Source organism: Sminthopsis crassicaudata, chromosome 2 (genome assembly GCF_048593235.1).
Source record: "Sminthopsis crassicaudata isolate SCR6 chromosome 2, ASM4859323v1, whole genome shotgun sequence".
Lineage (NCBI taxonomy): Eukaryota > Metazoa > Chordata > Mammalia > Dasyuromorphia > Dasyuridae > Sminthopsis > Sminthopsis crassicaudata.
In genome coordinates this window covers 2,514,765-2,532,412 of record NC_133618.1, presented here as the reverse complement: position 1 = coordinate 2,532,412, position 17,648 = coordinate 2,514,765, and the positions used below count along the sequence as shown (strand labels likewise).

General features: G+C 65.7%; 1 protein-coding gene across 1 annotated transcript in view; it reads right to left on the bottom strand.

The window, feature by feature from the left end:
• The window catches only part of APOB (apolipoprotein B), a 28,137-nt gene extending 11,818 nt beyond the window's left edge, over positions 1-16,319 (bottom strand). The window contains 28 exon segments of the mRNA XM_074285360.1: positions 1,474-1,850; positions 2,302-2,432; positions 2,719-2,894; positions 3,044-3,219; positions 3,570-3,780; positions 3,975-4,093; positions 4,540-4,725; positions 4,865-4,890; positions 4,892-4,972; positions 4,974-5,078; positions 5,348-5,515; positions 5,705-5,896; positions 6,451-6,627; positions 6,825-7,062; positions 7,540-7,681; positions 7,684-7,750; positions 8,289-8,435; positions 8,521-8,638; positions 8,826-9,053; positions 9,761-9,986; positions 10,227-10,312; positions 10,768-10,892; positions 11,634-11,789; positions 12,206-12,359; positions 12,611-12,756; positions 14,464-14,579; positions 15,375-15,413; positions 16,163-16,319. Of these exon segments, the coding sequence (XP_074141461.1) occupies positions 1,474-1,850; positions 2,302-2,432; positions 2,719-2,894; positions 3,044-3,219; positions 3,570-3,780; positions 3,975-4,093; positions 4,540-4,725; positions 4,865-4,890; positions 4,892-4,972; positions 4,974-5,078; positions 5,348-5,515; positions 5,705-5,896; positions 6,451-6,627; positions 6,825-7,062; positions 7,540-7,681; positions 7,684-7,750; positions 8,289-8,435; positions 8,521-8,638; positions 8,826-9,053; positions 9,761-9,986; positions 10,227-10,312; positions 10,768-10,892; positions 11,634-11,789; positions 12,206-12,359; positions 12,611-12,756; positions 14,464-14,579; positions 15,375-15,413; positions 16,163-16,220 (4,171 nt within the window). The 5' untranslated portion in view covers positions 16,221-16,319.
• Positions 16,320-17,648: the final 1,329 nt, after the last annotated feature.

Genomic DNA, 17,648 nt, shown 5'->3' with positions numbered 1-17,648 from the left:
ATATACTATAACCACCTGCACAGATAAAATGATTAAAACCTGTCTGGGCTCCACATCCCCACACTGTCATAAAGCTTAGGCACTTTATTCCTCAAGGGAGTGAGGCGGGGAGCCCTCCTTGCGACGTGATGATCCTGCTCTAGACCCTGACAGCTACTGAAGAAATTAAATGAAGCGGCCAGTTTCCCCAACGACTTTTAGTCCTGCCCGGATCTGAGTCACGTGGCCCCAACCTGGCTGCTGGGATTGTGGCTTCTGCCATTGCTCCCCGCAAGACCCCACGCATCCCCTTCCTAGCGTCACTGAACTGCGGATGAATGAATGGAAAGACGGGTGGGTGAAGGAAGCACTAGATAAATAAATGTATATATGTATATATATGGATGAATGAATGAATGGGAGGATGGCTAGATGGACATATTAATGAGTGGATGGATGGATGGATGGATTAATTAATGAATGGAAGGAGGGATAGATGGACATATTAATGAGTGGACGGATGGATGGATGGATTAATGAATGAATGGAAGGAGGGATAGATGGACATATTAATGAGTGGATGGATGGATGGATGAATGGAAGGAGGGATAGATGGACATATTAATGAGTGGATTGGCAGACCCAGCCAGGGTCTGTTCCATGCCGCTGCAGGAAGACGCAGGGTCGGCCTCGACTTACATCGTGGCCACGTTTGGGTCACCCCTTCGCGGGATGTGACGGCTCATGGAAAGATGGGAGAACCCGGCAGAGTTGCTGAGGAGGGTCGTGGTGTATTCAATAAAAATCATTGAGCCGGGGGAAGGCGCTGCCTTCTGGAAATGGCTCTACTTTTCACACCTCTAAATGGATGGCAGCGCAAAGTGCGCCGGACCTGGAGTCAGGAACACTCATCTCCCTGTGTTCAAACCCAGTCTCACTTCCTGGCTGTGGGACACCTGGTCAGTTACGTCACCCTGTCTGACTCAGTTTCCTCAGCTGTAAAACGAGCTGGAGAAGAGGACGGCGAACCCCTCCCATGTCTCTGCCGAGAAAACCCCAGACGGGCTCACAGAGAACAGACGTGATTGGCAACGACAAAACAGCCATTTTATGAGCAAACCCAACCCCACTGAAGGGGATTTTGTTTTGATCCAAGAAGAACCTTAGGTCTGTAGGAGCCAGGGGTCCAGGCACGAGGCCCCTCAGCCTCCTGTTTTCTGGGGAGTTTGTCTCTGTGCAACTGTGCAGCACCACAGTGCACCTAGGGCGGCAAAGCCAGGAGAGGCCTCCGGCCCCTGCCCCTGCCGGCCTCCCTGTCACCCACAACAAGGCGGAGTTCTCTGCTGGGAGCGGCTCCCGGGCTGACCCCCTTCTCCCCTCCAGGAGGTGCACCCCCATCTCTGGCCCAGCGCCGCTCCCCCCGGCAGAGGCCCCGCCCGATTCAGCAGCTGCTTCCCGGCCCCCTCGGGCGGGACCCCGCGGGCGCTGGCTCACCTTGCGCACTGAAGGAGAGGAGCTCGAGGGCCGAGTCGGCTTTGAGGTGGTAGCGGCCCTGGAAGCTGACGTGCTCGGCCTTGGGGGCGGTGGTGTTCCCCAGGGACCAGGAGGCCGACCAGTTGTACAGGTTGCTGTGGACATTGGTGGAGACGTCGAAGATGCCCAGCAGGGGCACCCGAAGCGGGTAGGACTTGGGGATGCTCAGCGGCGGCACTCGGAACTCCCTGGCGGGCACCTGGAGCCCGATGGCCCGCAGGTCCAGAGCGGGCGTCCGGATCACCCGGCTCAGCTGCTCCAGGGACGTCCCACCGAAAGGCAGAGGGATCTCCACGTCCACGTGGTCCTTGTTCAGCGTGTACCTGACCCGGCCGTTGCTGTAAGCAAGCCGGGAAGGAAGAAGGGCATGATGGGGCTGCAGAGGAGAGGCTGGGAGCGAGGCGGGGCTCCAGGCCTGGCTTTGTCCCTGCTGGCTGACTGACTGGCCGGCTAGCCAACTACCTAGCTAACTGGATAGCTCACTAGCCAACTGGCTAACAGGCTGGCTAGCCAGCTAACTAGCTAATTAACAGACTAGCTAGCTAACTAACTAGCTGGCTGGATAACTAACTGGCTAAGTGGTAATGTGCCTTAGATGGGCTCTGAACTTTTCGGAGCCTCGCTTTCCTTGTCTGTTGAATGGGGAGAACAGGCTGTGCCCCAGCTTGTTCAGGGGCAACCTTTCCGTTTCCCTCTTGACCCGCCAACGCCCGCCCACCAAGGGACCCAGAAGCCCCTCGTCCGGGTGCCCCCCCACGGCTCTGCAGACAGGTTCCCTTCCTCCTTTACCTTTTCAGGAAGAGGTTGTCGGGGACCTGGAGCTCGGGCATCTCCCACTCCTGGAGGTTCCGGAGCTTTCTCCGCAGGGTCTCCCCATAAGGGAGGCTCTGGGACGCCTTCTCAAACCATGTGTTGGTAGCCTGGAGGAGGGGGAAGGGCAGTTTCAGGCCAGTGGGGCTGGATTTGCAGCTGAGGCTTTGGGAGGGCCCCTGGGAAGGCTTGGGAGGAGGGGGAGGCAGCGAGGTCCCAGGCCCACGGGAGCGGGTGAATAAACGCCCCAAGTCCAGCCCCCCGAGGCATCCCTCAGAAGGGCTCTACTGGAGGCAGCCCCAGGGAGGACGGGCTCTGAGGGAAGGTCCCTCAGCCCCCCTCCCCCTGGAAGCCCCCCGGCCACCACAGCCCTGGGAGGAAGCTCGCCACGCTCACCGCTATTAACTTGGTGCCGATGTGGCGGACGGTCATGTCCGTGTGAGCGACCCTGTGGTCCAGCCAGTCCTGGGCGCGCCGGCGCAGGCTCCCCCCGAAAGCGGAGGCCCCCGAGAGCAGCTTCTGGGTTTTCGTGTTCGTGCCCGTCTTCCACTCAAACTCGAGCTCCTTGTCATCTGAAAAGGCAAATGCTGTGAGCTGGCAGTGCCCGGGGAGAGCCCAGCCCTGGTGGTGCCCGGGGAGAGCCCGCCGCTCTCGCCACCGCCCTCGCCACCACCCTCGCTGCTTCCCAGGGAGAGCCCGCCACCCTCGCCACCAGCCCTACCGTGACGCCAGGCCACTTTCTTGGAGACGGTCATGCCGTGGGCAGAGGCCGAGCTGTCCACCTGCAGCAGGAGCCTCTCGGGGGAGCGCTGCACCAGGATCTCGCTCCTGGCCTCGGCCTGCAGCAGGGGCACCGAGAGCACGGCGCCGATCACGCCCTGCTCCTTCCGGTCACACCTGTGGAGAACCGGGCCGGGCACGGTCAGCGCGAGCCGCCGGCAGCCGAGGCCCGCCTGGCGGGACTGCCCGGGCAAAGCTGGGGCTGGACCCCTGAGTCCAGAAGGCTCCGCCTCGGCTCAGGACGGAGCTGCAGAGTGTGGGAGGAGTCATGGCCACCTACGGGGGCACCTGCTGCGCACCAGGCGTGGGACTTCAGTAACCACGCTGGGACAGGGGCTGTTACAGATGGGGAAACTGAGGCAGGCAGCGCTCAAGTGCCCCGCCCGGGGGCGGGCAAACGAGGCGTCCGGCCTGCGCCTTCTCCCCGGCTCCCGGAGGGCCCGGTCCATCCCCCTGATGTGGGTTACCTGATGTGGCCGGTGAAGGTCACTTCCGACCTCTTCCTGTCCTGGACGTCCAGGGCGAGGCTGTAGAACACGCCCTCCTCGTCCGACTGGTCCCGGACCCTCAGGCTGGCCCCGAGGTCCACCCCCAAGTCCGGCACCTGCAGCTCGCCCGTCAGGGTGGCGCGGCTTCGCTGGTAGCGGAAGGTCATGGCGGCCTCGCTGGGCAGCGGCTCTGAAAGAGCGTCCCCCCTGAGCGCCCGGATAGGGCCGGCCGAGCCCGAGGGAGCCGGCCTCCCCTGCCCGGGACACTGGGGCCTCCCTCTCTTCCCCTCCCCCCCACCTCAGGACGCCAGCCTACCCTGCCCGGGACACTGGGGCCTCCCCCCCACCTCCCTCTCCCCTACAGGACGCTCAGGGGGCGCTCACCTGCCTGCACAGCAAACCTCAGCTGGTCCACCATGTCCGGGCCCTGGCCCTGCAGCTCGTAGGTCACGGCCGCCGAGTACTCCTCCACCTCCCCCGTGGGCCGCAGCTCCAGCTCAAACCTGAGGGAGGAAGGAGAGAGGCTCACCGCCTGCCACTGACCCCGCGGCGCTCCCCGCTCTGGAGGGGACCCCAAGTCAGCGGGGGAGAAAGGGGGAGGAGGCACAGGTCACCCCCCTGCCCCCCCTGGGCCCCAACTGAGCCGCTCCGACGCCCCGCCTCCACGAGACTGGAGCCCGACCAGGAAGGGGTCGGCGAGGCTCCTCTGGGAGGCAGGAAGGCCGGGCCCCTCACCCTGACCCTGAGCCCTCGAGCTTCCCAGTGACTCCTGGGAGGCCGGGCTGGGGGTGGGGGGCTGAGAGCCCCACTGCCTCCTGTCCTGAGGGAGAAGGGAAGGGCCCCGCCCCATGCGGCTCCTCCTTGGTGGGCCCGGGGATGAAGGCCGGCGCCCCCCACCCCCAAGGCAAGGGAAGCCCCCGGAGGACAGCGCGGGGCGGGGGGACGGCACCTGGTGTCCCCGGTGAGCGGGTAGTAGGGCGCGGCCTCGATGGAGCTGGCGTTGGAGTAAGCCAGGCTGGCGCAGTAGCTGAGCCCCCTGAGGAGGGGTCTGCACTCAGACCAGGACTTCCGGTTCTCGATCAGGGGCGGGATCACCTTGGAGTACGTGGTGGTGGAGACCAGGTGGAGGCTGTTACTGCAAGGGGAGGGGGGGGTCAGACCGGCCTCTCCCTGGGGGGGCCCAGCCCCTCCCTCCCTCCCTGCCTGCAGAGAGTGGAGGGGGCCACAGAAGGATCCCCGGGCAGGACTCACCCTCCAGCAGCCCGAGGGCGTACCTGGCTCGGAAGAGCTTGACGGGCCCCCTTGGGAGCGGGGATGGCGAGCTTGAGCTGGCCCCGGGTCAGGGCCAGGCGGGCCTCCAGGCCGGACTCGTGGTAGAGGTTGGGAATTCATCTGGACCCCGCTCCAGGCGAAGTCTGGGACGGTGACGCCCAGGTGGGTCACAAACTCCACGGCCACGGAGGGTTTGGCCGCCAGCTCCGCCTGCATCTGGGGGGACAAAGGGGGGCTCTCTGAGGCCCGAGCTCGGCAGCCTCCCTGGAGGCCAGAGGCTGGGGGGTGGGCACCTCTGGGACCCCGTGAAACCTTTACTGAAAGAGAGACCGAGGCTCACCCGGACCCACCCACACCAGGCCACCCTTGGGGCTCCAAAGCTTCCCCTGCCCTGGGCCTACGGTGAGCCTCCCCATCTCCTCTGCAGCCTCAGCGCCCCCTTCCTCCGGGGGCGCCCCCTTCCTCCTCGCCCCCCGGGGACTCACGTTCGCCAGCTGAAGCTTCATCCCGGCGCGGAGCCCGGGGGTGACCAGGCCAGACGTGGACAGCTGGAGGGGCAGCCCAGCCCCGGTGGGGAGCTCGATGGAGCTTTCCATGAAGATGTAGTGGACAAAGAGGTCATTCTTGGAGCCTTCGGCCAGGGCGGCCGCCACCTGGGGGCGCCCCGAGAAGCCGCGTGAGTGGGGTGCGCAGCGAGCCCCCCGGGCCCGTTGGGTGCCCAACACGAGGCACCTTCCAGCCCCCAGACGACGGAGCCGGCCCCTGGCGGGCCTGGACGCCCCTGAGGGTCTGGGGTCTCCCCCCCCCCGCTGGGAACCCCGGGTCAGAGCCCGGACACTCACCATCTGAGGGAGGCCGCGCAGGGACTTGGCCATGCTGAGGAGCCTCGCGCCCAGGACCTTGAGCTCCTCCAGCCTGACGTAGCCCAGCTCCTCGCCCAGGAGGCGCAGGTAGGCCTCGGCCTGAGGGGCTTCCGCAGACCCCAGGTCCTTGAGGAGCTTCTGGAAGCTGAGCATGAGCCCGTTCACCATGTCCTGCAGGTCGAGGGGAGAGAGGGCAGAGGCTGACCCCGGCGGCCACGCACGGGGCAATGACGGGACCCCACCGTCCTCCAAAGGCAGGACTAGACAGAGCTGGCTGGGGGCCAGACAGGCCTGGAGGTGGAGCCGTGGAGGGAGCTCGGGGGACAGGGGAGCGGGGCTTCAGGACTCCCCGGCTGTCCTGGGGAGCAGGAGCAGGAACCGCGGGAACGGGTGGGGGGCCAAGGGTGGCCGGTGCTCCAGCCTGGGGGGCCGCGGGTTGGGTGGGCCGCAGGGAGGATTCCTGGCCATTTCCCGCCCCCCATGGTGTTGGAAGATTCCCCCTCCCCAGCAGAGGCCCAGGCTGACCTGTGTCACAACCCCAGCCCCCACGGGGCCACCTGACCTCGAGCATCCCGGCTGACCCAGGGCCTTCCCAAAGCCAGAGGCTGCTTTTCCCAGCAGCCTCCAGGCCGGAGGCCCTGACCTCCAATGGAAAGTTTCCAGCAGGAGGAGGGTCAGCGATGGGAAGACCCGGGCAAGCATTTGGGGGAGGGGGGGGCAAGTACCTGGTCCCTTTTCTCTTCCCTGGAGTAGCCGAAGTGGTCCTCCAAGACCTTGGACACCGAGGAGGGAACGCGGCCGTCCACCCAGTACAAGGCTTTGGTGGCGCTGTCCGGGAAGAAGCCCTGCTTCCCGAAGAGGGCCTCCAGCGTGGGGCCGTAGGCCTTCCCCTCCAGGCCCACCTGCGGAGAAGGAGCCCTGGTCAGGGCCCCTGCCCGGGAAGGAGCCCCCCACCCGGCCGGCCCAGGGAGGGGCCCCCGACCTCGCCCCCAAGCTGTCTGCAGCGAGCCCCGGGGGGCAGCAGGGAGGCAGAGGGGGCTTCTGGACTGGCCCCCGCCTCTCGCACCCAGATCCTCGGGCCGGGGCTCTCGGGACTAACCTCAAAGAGGTCGGTGGGCCGGAAGCCGAAGATGGAGAGGGTGGTCTTCAGCATGGCCTCCTTGGGGAGGTAATTGTGGGGGTCCAGCAGCAGGTTCCCCTCCACGGTGGCAGAGAAGGGGCTGAGGGAGGGGATGGACACGGCCTTGGAGAGCTGGTAGTTCTGGGAAAACCTCCGGAAGTCCGTGGCCACGGGCAGCTGGGAGCCCTGGAGAGCCGCTTCCACTTGGCTTCGGAGGCTGCAGGGGAGCAAAGTGGGGTTCGGAGGCGCCCCAAAGCAGCCGGCTCCCGGCTGGGCCCAGGTCGTGGAACAGCTGCCCCCGAGCTCTGGCACCCCCTTCTCCAGGGACCCAGCACCCGGCCAGAACCCTGGGGGCTCCACAAGAGCTGGGGGGTCTGCCTGCCTCCAGTCTCTCTCCCCACAAAGTGAGCTTCCTCAGGCTCAGGGTGACCCTGTCACCCCCTTCTCAGGAACCATTGGTAGCTCCCGATGCCTCTGGGTGAATGTTCTGTTGGGCGCCTTTCCTGGTGCTCCCCCCCCCCACCGCTTTCCCTCCCCATCCCCTGCTCTGTGCTGGGTCACTGACCCCGCCCAGGGGCCCTGGGCTTGCCTCTTTCCCGCCCCTCTGCGGCCCCTGGGGAAGGACCCCGCACCCGGGGCCTGTGGAGGGGATGGAGGGGGAGGCGGGCTCGGCCGGGGAGGGGCCCTCCCTTACTCTTGCACGCTCAGGTCCTGGGAGACCAGGATGTTGGCCAGGTGGGAGGCCACGAAGCTTCGCACTTGCTCGCTCTTCTCGGCCTGCAGCGCGCCGACCACTCGGGCCAGCCCGTCGGGGCCCGGCCGCCGCATCAGCAGAGGTAGGCCGCCAGCCGCTTGTCCTCCGGGGAGGCACCGTCCAGGAAGGCCCGCAGCAGGACGCTCCGCACCTGCAGCCCAGAGACGCAGACCTCGGGCCGCTGCCGCTGCTTGGCCACCGCCCGGGCCCAGCCTCCCACAGCCCCGACTCCCCCTCCGGCCAAAGGGCCCAGTTACGCTGGGCAAGGGAGCTCCGAGGGGCGGGAGGCGGGTGCCCCCGTCTCATCCCAAGTCCCGCCCAGCCCTCCCAGAGCGCTCCGCTCGGCGGCCCTCCTGGGCCCAAGTCCCCGTGGGCCCGTGGGAAATGCCCGTGGTTACACTGAGAGGCCGCCGGCCCTGTGGGCGTCCTGTGCTGGGCCTTGAACGTCCCTTTTACTCAGCTGACCATCAGAACTAGCCTGTGTTTACAGTCTGCCTTGCTATGACCAGGGCGATGAGAACGGAGGGGAGGGTCATGGGTTTCTGGGGTGCAGTGGGCGCTCCGGGGAGCCTGCCCACAGTCTGGCCCTCTGGGGGTCGCGCCCCTCCTGCGCAGAGGAAGCCCTTGATGGCGCAGAAGCGCCTCCTGAGCGGGCGGGAGGCCGGGGCAGCGGCCGCCTGCGGTCTCACCTCCTCGGTCAGCTCCATCTTGCGGAGGGCCTGGATCGCAGCCTTCTGCACGGGCAGGGCCGCCGCCGCGCTCTCGATGCATTTCAGAAGCGAGGCCTTCAGCCGGGGGCTCCCCTGCTCCAGGGCTCCGCCCATGTTGCCGATGACCTGCCAGGAGAAGAAGAGGCCCCCTTAGAGGAAGGCAGGGGAAACTGAGGCTGTGGGGGCTCTGCTCGGGGGAGCGGCTGCGTACCCTGAGGGTCAGGTAGGTGGCCTCCTCATCGCCGGCACACTCGTCGCCCAGCCGGGAGATCAGGAAGTCGGCGACCGCCTTCAGCTCCTCTGACTCCGTGGCCGTCTGGGGCTGGAATCTGGGGGGCAGAGAGCAGAGGTGTTGGGGCCCCGGAGACCCCGGCAGGGCCACCGAGCCTCCCGGCCACGCAGCGTTGTGCCAGCTGGTGCCCCCCGGGAGGAGGAGGCTCTGTGTCTCCCAGGGCCCGGGCAGGGCCACGGATGGGCATCCCTCCGCCAGGCCCGCTCCCCCCAGGGGGCACTCACTTGTTCACCACGTGGCTCAGGGCATAGAGGGTGATGCGGTTGGGCCGTTCCTGGGCCACCTCGAGGATTTCCCGCAGCCTCTGGGCAGAGGGGCCGGGAACCAGCGCCATGATGTAGGCGGCGGCGTCCATCAGCAGGGGGTCGGCTTTCTCGGTTCTCAGCCAGCGCAGGATGTGGGCGTAGCACTGGGGCTGCCCACACTGTACCAGGGCCTGCAGGGCGAGGGGGCTGCGGGCACAGGGTCACGGGTCAGTTCGGCCCGTCCCTCTCGGTCCCTCCTGCCGCTAAGTCTCCTGGGGCTCCCGGCCTCTGCCCATGGCCGGCCCTGGAATGATCCTCCCCCCCCCAAAGCCCAGTGGGACGGCTGCCAGTCTGGGAGGGCCACGCACTCCCCCCTCCCCCCCAGGCCAGGGAGGACCTTCCCTCTGTCCTGCAGGAGCCTGGCAAGCGGGGAGGCCGGGAGCCCCGAGGGTGGGAGCTTCACCAGAGCGGAGAGCTGCCCGTTCCTCAGTGCCCCCACAGCCCCGCCCAGGTCCTGCTGGATCCCGGCTCCTCAGCGGCCACTGCACCGCCTTCCTGCCGCTGGACCTTGTGTTCTCCCCCCTCCTCCTCCCCTGGGGCTCCTCATGTCTCAGGGGCCAAATGCTTCCCTCCCTTCCCGGCCCTGCTCAAATTCTACTTCCTCTATGGGACTTTCCCTGGTCCCCCATACAGTGCTCACCCCCACACCCAGGCCTTGCCCCCCAATATGTGCTCACCCCCACACCCAGGCCTTCCCTGACCTCCCAATACAGTGATCCTGGGGCCAGGCTCGAGGCCCGTCGGCCCGCTGCCTTGTGACCGGGGCTGCCACGGGGCGCCTTGAGCTGGCATCTGTGCCCCCCACCCTCCCCCCAAGGCCTTCGTGAGTCGGTCTCCGGCCACGGCGACGGTACCTGGACACTTGCAGCAGCTCGGGCCAGAGGGAGGCGACGGCCTCGCCGCTCAGGGCCCTCAGGCCGGTGACCAGCCTGCCGAAGAGCTTGGCGCGGTGCTCGCCGCGCTCGGAGGTGGCCAGCTTCTGCAGCTCCTGCAGGGTCTGTAGAACCTCCTCCTTGCCCTCCTTGGCGGGGGCCGCGGCCTCCACGCTCTCCAGGGCGAGGCCTTTCTTCGGGAAAGCGTCTGGAAGGCGGGAGAGGTCTCAGTGTCAGTGGGAGAGGTCTCAGTGCCGGCGGGAGCCCCGAGCCTGAGCCCCCTCCCGCCGCTGGGAACGGCCTCCAGTGACCGCATGGGGGTCCAGCCCAGGCCCCGGGAGGGGAGGGCCGGCCCGTGTCTGGGAGGCTCGCCAAGCACCCCAAGAGAGGGCCCAGAGCATCCCCTGCGCTACCCCCCGCCCGGCCCGGCCTCTCCCAGGCTGCCCACCTTCATCAAAGAAGCGGCTGTTGATCTTGGGGGTATCTTCAAGTTTCAGGGTCTGTGTGACGTGGGCCTTCATGCCGTACTGACCCCTGAGATGCAGAACAGCCTCCCTCAGCGGGCTCGGCGCCCAGCGGGCACCACCCCTCCTGCCTGCCATCCTGCCCAGCCAGGCTCCCTCCCAGAGGCCTTCCCCCTCCCCTGGCCCCAGCTCCTGGGCACCCAGAGTCCCCATCACCGAGCTTAAGGGCCCGCTGCCTCATGGTGTCCTCAGCCAGACTCCAGTCCCCCCTCCCCCTGCTCACCCTCACCCCCACAATGCCCTCTGATCGCCCAGCGCCTGGACCCACTGGCCTGGCCAGACTTCCTTCACTGGCAACCGGTCTCAGGCCAACGGTACAAGCCCCAGGCCCCCGCCCCCACGTTCTAGGACAAACTGGCCCAGTGGGCTCAGCAAGGCCCTCACACGGCCCCGGGAACTGTCCACCTGCCCCCCCCCAGGGCCGGGCACCCAGTGAGAGTCGGCCCACTGGCCAGGGCAGCGTACTTGTAGGAGAAGGGCAGGAAGAGGTGCTGCTCCCTGCAGACGGCTTCCGTCACGTGCTTCCTCCGGGGGTCCACGGTGTACACGCACTCCTGCCGGCTGCTGAGTGTCCTGGACAAGGGGCCGCCCTGGGAAGGAGATAGGGAAGGGGGTCTACTTGGGCCTGGGCCGGGGCTGCCCCTCTCAGCTCCCACGCCACGGCTTCCCGGTGCCCGGGGACTGCCTCCGAGTGGGATCGAGCCAAGTCTGGCCCGAACAAGATGCCCGCCTGTCTCAGGCAAGGCCTTCTTCCCAGAAGCCCCTGCTCCCCGATCCCTTCCCTGGCTGTGGAGAAGGCTTGCCACTCTCCCCACCTGGGCGGCTTCACACCTTCTGTTACTATTATTTCTGTTTCAAACCAGGGCATCTTGTCTCCCCATAGGACGACGCCCTGGGGGCGAGCCCAGGCCCTGCTGCCCGCTCAGCCACGCTGACCGAGTCAATTCCAGGACCAGGTTGATGAAGTCCCGGACTCTGGTCCAGCTTGGACCAGAACCGGTCCAGCTTGGAGGCCCAGGCCCTCGGGAGACAAAGGGGAGGCCGGGGGGCTGAGGAGAGGCTCAGTCCAGCCTCTTTGGGAGAGGGAGCTCAGAGTCCTTGCTGAGCCTGGACGCGGCTGCCATCCCTGGTCTGGTGCCCGCCAAGGCCTCGATCCTCACACAGAGTCTTCCCCTCTCCCCGCCTCTGGGGCCTGGCTGAGCCCCCCCATCGGGGATTGGGAGGCGGGGCCTGCCTGAGCCCCCCATCGGGGATTGGGAGGCGGGGCCTGCCTGAGCCCCGCCCCCCGTCCCAGGTGTTATTGACGTCACTCCGGACCCCCGGCCACGTACCAGGCCTTTGACGAGGGCGATGGGGCTGGCGGCCTTGCGCACGGGCCTGAAGCCGGCACACTCTTCCAGGTTTCTGCTGACGGCGATCTCGGTGGCCACGTTGCCTTTCCGGGCCCGGACGGTGACGTCGCTGGAGCAGTTCCCGTACACGGTGTCCTGGGCGGGAGAGGAGGGGGCTCATGGGGCCGGCGCTCCGGGCGGGGCGGCGGGGAGCAGCGAGGACTGGGAAGCGTCCCCGGGCAGGGGGGGGGGGCGGGCTCCTCCCGGGGCCCAACTAATGTCGGCGGGAAGCCTCAGTTTGGGAAAAGCTCAGGTTTTGGAAACAAGCGGGGGCTGCTCCCCTGCTTCCCAGCCCCGACATCTCAGGGAGGAGGGGGACAAGAGGCCGCCTGTGTTAACCCTGGGGGCCCGGGGGCAGCTGTCCCGCTGGCCAGAGAACAGGGAACGGAAAGAGATGAGCTCTGCTTCACTGGCTGCGGGAGCCCCTGCCTCAGTTTCCTCAGGGGCGAAAGGGTCAGCATGAGGCTCCCGCGGGACCCCCCCCCCCCCCAGGGGCAGAAGCCGCTTCTCACCAGGGCCAGCTGGCGCCGCTCCTCCTCCGTGTCCGTGGGCACCAGCAGCGCCGAGACCACGCCCCTCTTGATGTTGAGGATGTGCGTGGGCTCCGCGGCCTCGGGGAACAGGAGCGCCTCCTTCCCGTCGGGGATGCGGAGCCGGAGCTCGAACCTGCGCCGGGACAGACACCGTGGCGGGCCCGTCCCCGCGGCTCCTTTCCCGGCCCCTGCCCGGGTCCCTGCCCCATCCCTGCCCCCGGGCCCGCCCCGTCCCTGGTCCCTGCCTGGTCCCTGCCCCATCGCTGCCCCCGGGCCCGCCCCGTCCCTGGTCCCTGCCCCATCCCTGCCCCATCGCTGCCCCGTGGCCCGGCCGCGCTCCCTCCGCAGCGCCCCCTCCCCCCCGGCGGCCTCCCGCCTCCTCACCTGGCCAGGGCGGCGGCGAATTCATCCGAGTTCTTGGTCTTCCTGAGCAGCGCTTTGCCGTCGGGGTCGAAGCCGTAGACCTCCCTGAGGCCGCACTGGCTCAGCCTCAGCACGAAGCTGCACGGCTGGGGCACCTCCAGCTCCACCTGGAAACGGAGCCGCCGTGAGCGCCGGGGAGGCCGCGGGCCGGGCGGGGGGCGGGGGAGGCCGGGCAGCCCTGCCTCTCGCTGAAGGGCCGGGACTGGCCTCAGGGTAAGGGAGGCCGGGCAGCCTCCGCACAGCGCGCAGCCTCCACTCGGGGGCCAGCCCAGCCTCGGGAGGACTGGAGCGCGGGGGACTCCCTCTGGGGCTTGGAGGCTCCACGGGCAGCAGGAGGCCCGCGGCCGGTCACAAGGTCTGCCCGGGTGGGTCCGAGCCTCCAAAAGTCCCGCCGCAAACGTTTGTTGACTGACTAAGCGACAATTACTCCCCCAAATGAGTGAGAGGTGATTGTCCCGCTGGGTCCAGCAGGGGCCGATGGGGGGAGGGGGGGCATCCATGGGAAGCTCCGCAGCTCCGGACCCCCCAGATCTGTCCTTGCTGAGCAGCGTCTAAACCTATGTTGGGGTCCGTCCCCAGGACAGGGGAGGAGAGGGCGCGGGCTCCTCCTCCCCAAGCCCGCTGCCCCTGAGCCAGGGCGGGGCCCAGGCCTTCCTCTCCCCCTAAGCTGGAGCGCTCATCCCCTGGCAGCGCCCCCTCCACTCAGGTGCCCCCAGGTCTCCCCGCCCCCTTTCCCTGGCTCCCTGGGCGTTTCAGGCCCTCAGATGGGAAGCCCCTGAGCTGCCCCTCCCTTCAGGGCCGCTCTCTGAGCCCCCTCCCCGGCCTCCGGGCCTCCCCCGCCCCACTGCCAGCGCTAAGGAAGACAGGCCCAGCAGCCGGACCCCTCGGCAGAAGCTGGTTCTCCAAGGGCGACGCTCCCACAGAGCCAGTGCAGAGCCCCCCAGTCTGCGGGGACCCCCGAGTCCTGCCCACCTGCTGCTCCCCCCCAACCTGGAAACCTTCCCAGAAAGCTGGCCTTAAGGGGGGCCGGCCCAAGACTGGGCCTCTGAGCAGCTGCTTCATGGAGGGTTCGCAAAGCACAGGCCGGCGGTGTCCGCCCTGCCCCTCCCCCAGTGTCCCAAGATGCCTCCTGGGAGGCCGCCCGTAGGCCACCTGAGCCTCAGCACCAGACCTCCCAGCGGCTCTGGGGTCCCTGCCCTCGGCCCGCCGCCTCTGGGCCCCAGCAGGGGGCGCCCGTGCCTCCCAGCTGCTTGTCTGGCCAGGGAGCATCGGGCAGAGCAGACAAAATGCTCTGCCGGCCCCGACCCCCCCCCCCGCTGGACTGCCTCGGAGCTTCTCCCCTGAGACCCCCCTACTGGAATGAGACAAAAGGATCAGCAGCAGCTCCCCTAGACAGAACTGTCTCCGAGCAATAAGCATTTATTATGCACCTCCTGTGTGCCTGGCTCTCCTGAGAACTAGATGTGAAGACTGGCTAATGGGAAGACCTGAGATACAAAGGCCTGGGCCTCCAGATGGGGGGAGGAGCCCCGGCATATTGGCCTGGAAGTGACCCCTGACTCCCCCCCAGGAAGCACCTTTCTGTGGGCAAAGGACTCTGGCCTGGGCTCCGGGGGAGAGGCCCCTCCCCTGCCACCCAAGGAAGCATCTCCTCCTAGTGTGGGCACTGTGGGCACAGGATTCCGGGCTGGAGCTGGCTCGGAAGTGACCCTGCCAGCCTAGGAAGCGCCTCCTCCAGGTGGGCACAGGGCCCCGGAAGGGCTATCAGGGACAGAGCCTTCCCCCCCCCCCCTGCTGCCCTTGGCGCCACAGACCTTGCAGCTGATTTTGGTGCCGCTGTAGGAGTCCGCGGTGCCAGCCACGCTGTTGGCGCTCTCGGCTTCATAGCTGTACACGTATTTCCGGAGGTGTTTGAAGCGGGTGGCGTCCTCTGAAAAAAAGCCAGGTTTTCTCAGGACCCGGCAGGACTCCTGGAGGCCCGAGGAGCCGGGGGCCCTGGGGGACCCCAGACTGGGCCTGGATCTGCATCGCTCATAGTGTCCCAGCCTCCCAGGCCGGCCTCCTTCTGGTGGCTGGGGGGGGTGGGGGAGGTTGGCCTCAGGACCCAAGCTCTGGCTGGCTCTGGAGCTCTGGCTGGCTCAGGGCAGCTCAGTGACAGGGGCTGGGCCCAGCGGGCAATCCCCACGGGCACACCTCCTTGGGGTACAGAGCCCTGCACCCCCAAACCTGCAGACCCAGTTACAGGGCCGGGCGAGCAGGAGGGGCGCGGGGCCAGGGGGAGCCTGGCTGCCTAACCGGGCGGGCAAATAGCCCGCCAGCACCGGGAGCTGTCCTGCCCGCCGGCAGAGGGCGCATCCGGCCAGCAGGTGGCGCCAGCTCCTTGCCAAACAAAGGTGACCCTCAGTGTTTGACTAAGGTTATTGGCTCAAAACTGGACTCCAAAGGTCCCTGGGAGCCTCCGGAGTGGAGGTGGGGGAGGGGGCAGGAAGGGTCAAGCAAACAGCCTGGGGGTGGGCGGCCTCCCGTCAGCGGTGGCTCAGACCTCTGGGATCAATGATTAATCACCCACCCCCCACAGCAGCACCATGTTGACTTTGGGGGAGGGAGCCCCTGAGCCTCAACTCCGGGCTCCAAAGATCCTTCAGCCCAAGGGAGAGGCAGGGGCAGCCAAAACCCCCCCACCCTGGCCCCACGCCCCCCAGCACCCGGGCTCTCCAGGACTTACTGGGACAGCTCTGGCTGTTGTTTTCTGCCCCCTCCTCTTCTGGAAAGAAAGAAGAGAAAGGATCCGTGGTGAGTCTGTGGCAGCCACGACCGGGACCCTCACCCACCCACCAACCTCCGGGGCTGCCTCCCTCCCCCAAAGGGCCTCAGGCTTCCTGCGCGTTATCAACTCTAAGCAACGACGCCCATTGGAAGTAAGGTTTCCTTCTGAACCACTTTGGCTGCTCTCTTGGGGGCCCCAGCCGCCCTCCTGTGGGTCCCAGCCACCCTCCAGGGGTCCCGGCCATCCTCCCAGAGGTCCTGGCTGCCTCCATGGGTCCCAGCTGCCCTCCCAGGGGTCCTGGCTGCCTCCGTGGATCCCAGCTGCCCTCCTGTGGGTCCCAGCCACCCTCCAGGGGTCCTGGCCATCCTCCCAGGGGTCCTGGCTGCCTCCGTGGGTCCCAGCCGCCCTCCTGTGGGTCCCAGCCACCCTCCAGGGGTCCTGGCCACCAATGCCCACTGAGTCATGCTCCTGCCTGTAAACCCTCCTATAGCAACTGGAGCTAAGCTGCTGCCGGCTCTCGGGGGCAGTCCTGGGTCTCCCCCTTTAGAGGGCTGCCTTGGGCATCACCCTTGTGCCACACACCAGGAGGCCTCGGACAAGAGACACGAGGCGCCCCCCCCCTCCCCCAAATAGGCCAGTGAGGCTTCCGCCCGGGCCGGGGGCAGCACGCCCATTCCTTTCTCCAGAGCAGACCCCGGAGCGTTTCTGCCGGGCCTGGTGCCCCTGCCCATGAGTGAGACACTTACGGGAAGAGCTGCTGCCCAGGAGCAGCAGCAGGAGCAGGAGGGTGCCCCAGGGAGCCATGGCGGCCCGCCGGGGAGGGGGCTTCCTGCGAGCTCCCAAATCCGTCTCTGGCGTCTTCTGGCTGGCTGTGAGGCTGCTTCCTGGTCTCCTCCTGCGGGCTGCCTCCGGAGAAATGAGGCCCCTCATTTGGAGCCTCCCTTATATAGTTCTCAGCCGCTGAGCTGGATGGGATGGGAAGTTCACAGAAGATTGCAAAAGGTCCAAAGGGCAGAGTCCTGGGTCCTCCGGCTTTCCACCTTAGGTTTGCCTGGATTGAGGGCCCCAGCAGGGAAGGCAGGGAGGGCAGAGGAGAAAGGAGAGTCCCATAGTGGCCGGCCGACGGGAGGCACTTCTCCAAGGGGCTGCCCTGCTCCAGGGGTTTTCTGAAAGTTCTTGGCCATGGAGGATGAGTCCCTGCCTCGAACCTTGGTTTTGGAGACTTCAGAGCTGAGGAAGGGACTTGCAGAGAAGGAAACAGACCCAGACAAGAAAATGGGCTGCCTACCTTCTTGTAGAGAAAAGCAACAGCTCATTGGAATAAAATAATAAACCTTTAGTCCTATTCAAATGGCTCTGATCCCCTCTCTCCATTCTTCCTTCCTCTTACTCTTCCTTCCTCCTTTCCTCCCCTTTTTCTTTCCTTCCTTCCTTCCCTTTCTTTTTCTCTCTTTCCTTTCTCCCTCCCTCCCTCCTCCCTTCCTTCCTCCCTTCATCCCTTCCCCCTTCCTCCCTCCCTCCTTTCTTCTTCTTTCTTTCTTTATTCCTTTCATCTTTCCCTCCTTTCCTTCCTTCCTTTCTTTCTCTCTCCCTTCCTCTCTCCTTCCTTCCTTTCTTTCTTTCTCTCTCCCTTCCTCCCTCCTTCCCTCTTTCTTTCTTTCTTTCTTTCTTTCTTTCTTTCTTTCTTTCTTTCTTTCTTTCTTTCTTTCTTTCTTTCTTTCTTTTCTTTCTTTCTTTCTTTCTTTCTTTCTTTCTTTCTTCATTCCTTCCTTCCTTTCCTTTCTCCCTCCTTCCTTTCTTTCTCTCTCCCTCCCTCCCTCCTCCCTTCCTTCCATCTTCCTTCCTTCCTTCCCTCCTTCTTTCCTTCCTTCCTTTCCTTTCCTTTTCTTTCCTCCCTTCCTTTCCTTTCCTTTTCTTTTCTTCCTTCCTTCCTTCCTTCCTTCCTTCCTTCCTTCCTTCCTTCCTTCCTTTCTTTTTCTTTCTTTCTTTCTTTCTTTCTTTCTTTCTTTCTTTCTTTCTTTCTTTCTTTCTTTCTTTCTTTCTTTCTTTCTTCTTCTTTCTTTCTTTCTTTCTTTCTTTCTTTTTCTTTCTTTCTTCATTCCTTCCTTCTTTTCCTTTCTCCCTCCTTCCTTTCTTTCTCTCTCCCTCCCTCCCTCCTCCCTTCCTTCCTCCCTTCCTCCCTCCTTCCATCTTCTTCCTTCCTTCCTTCCTTCCTTCCTTCCTTCCTTCCTT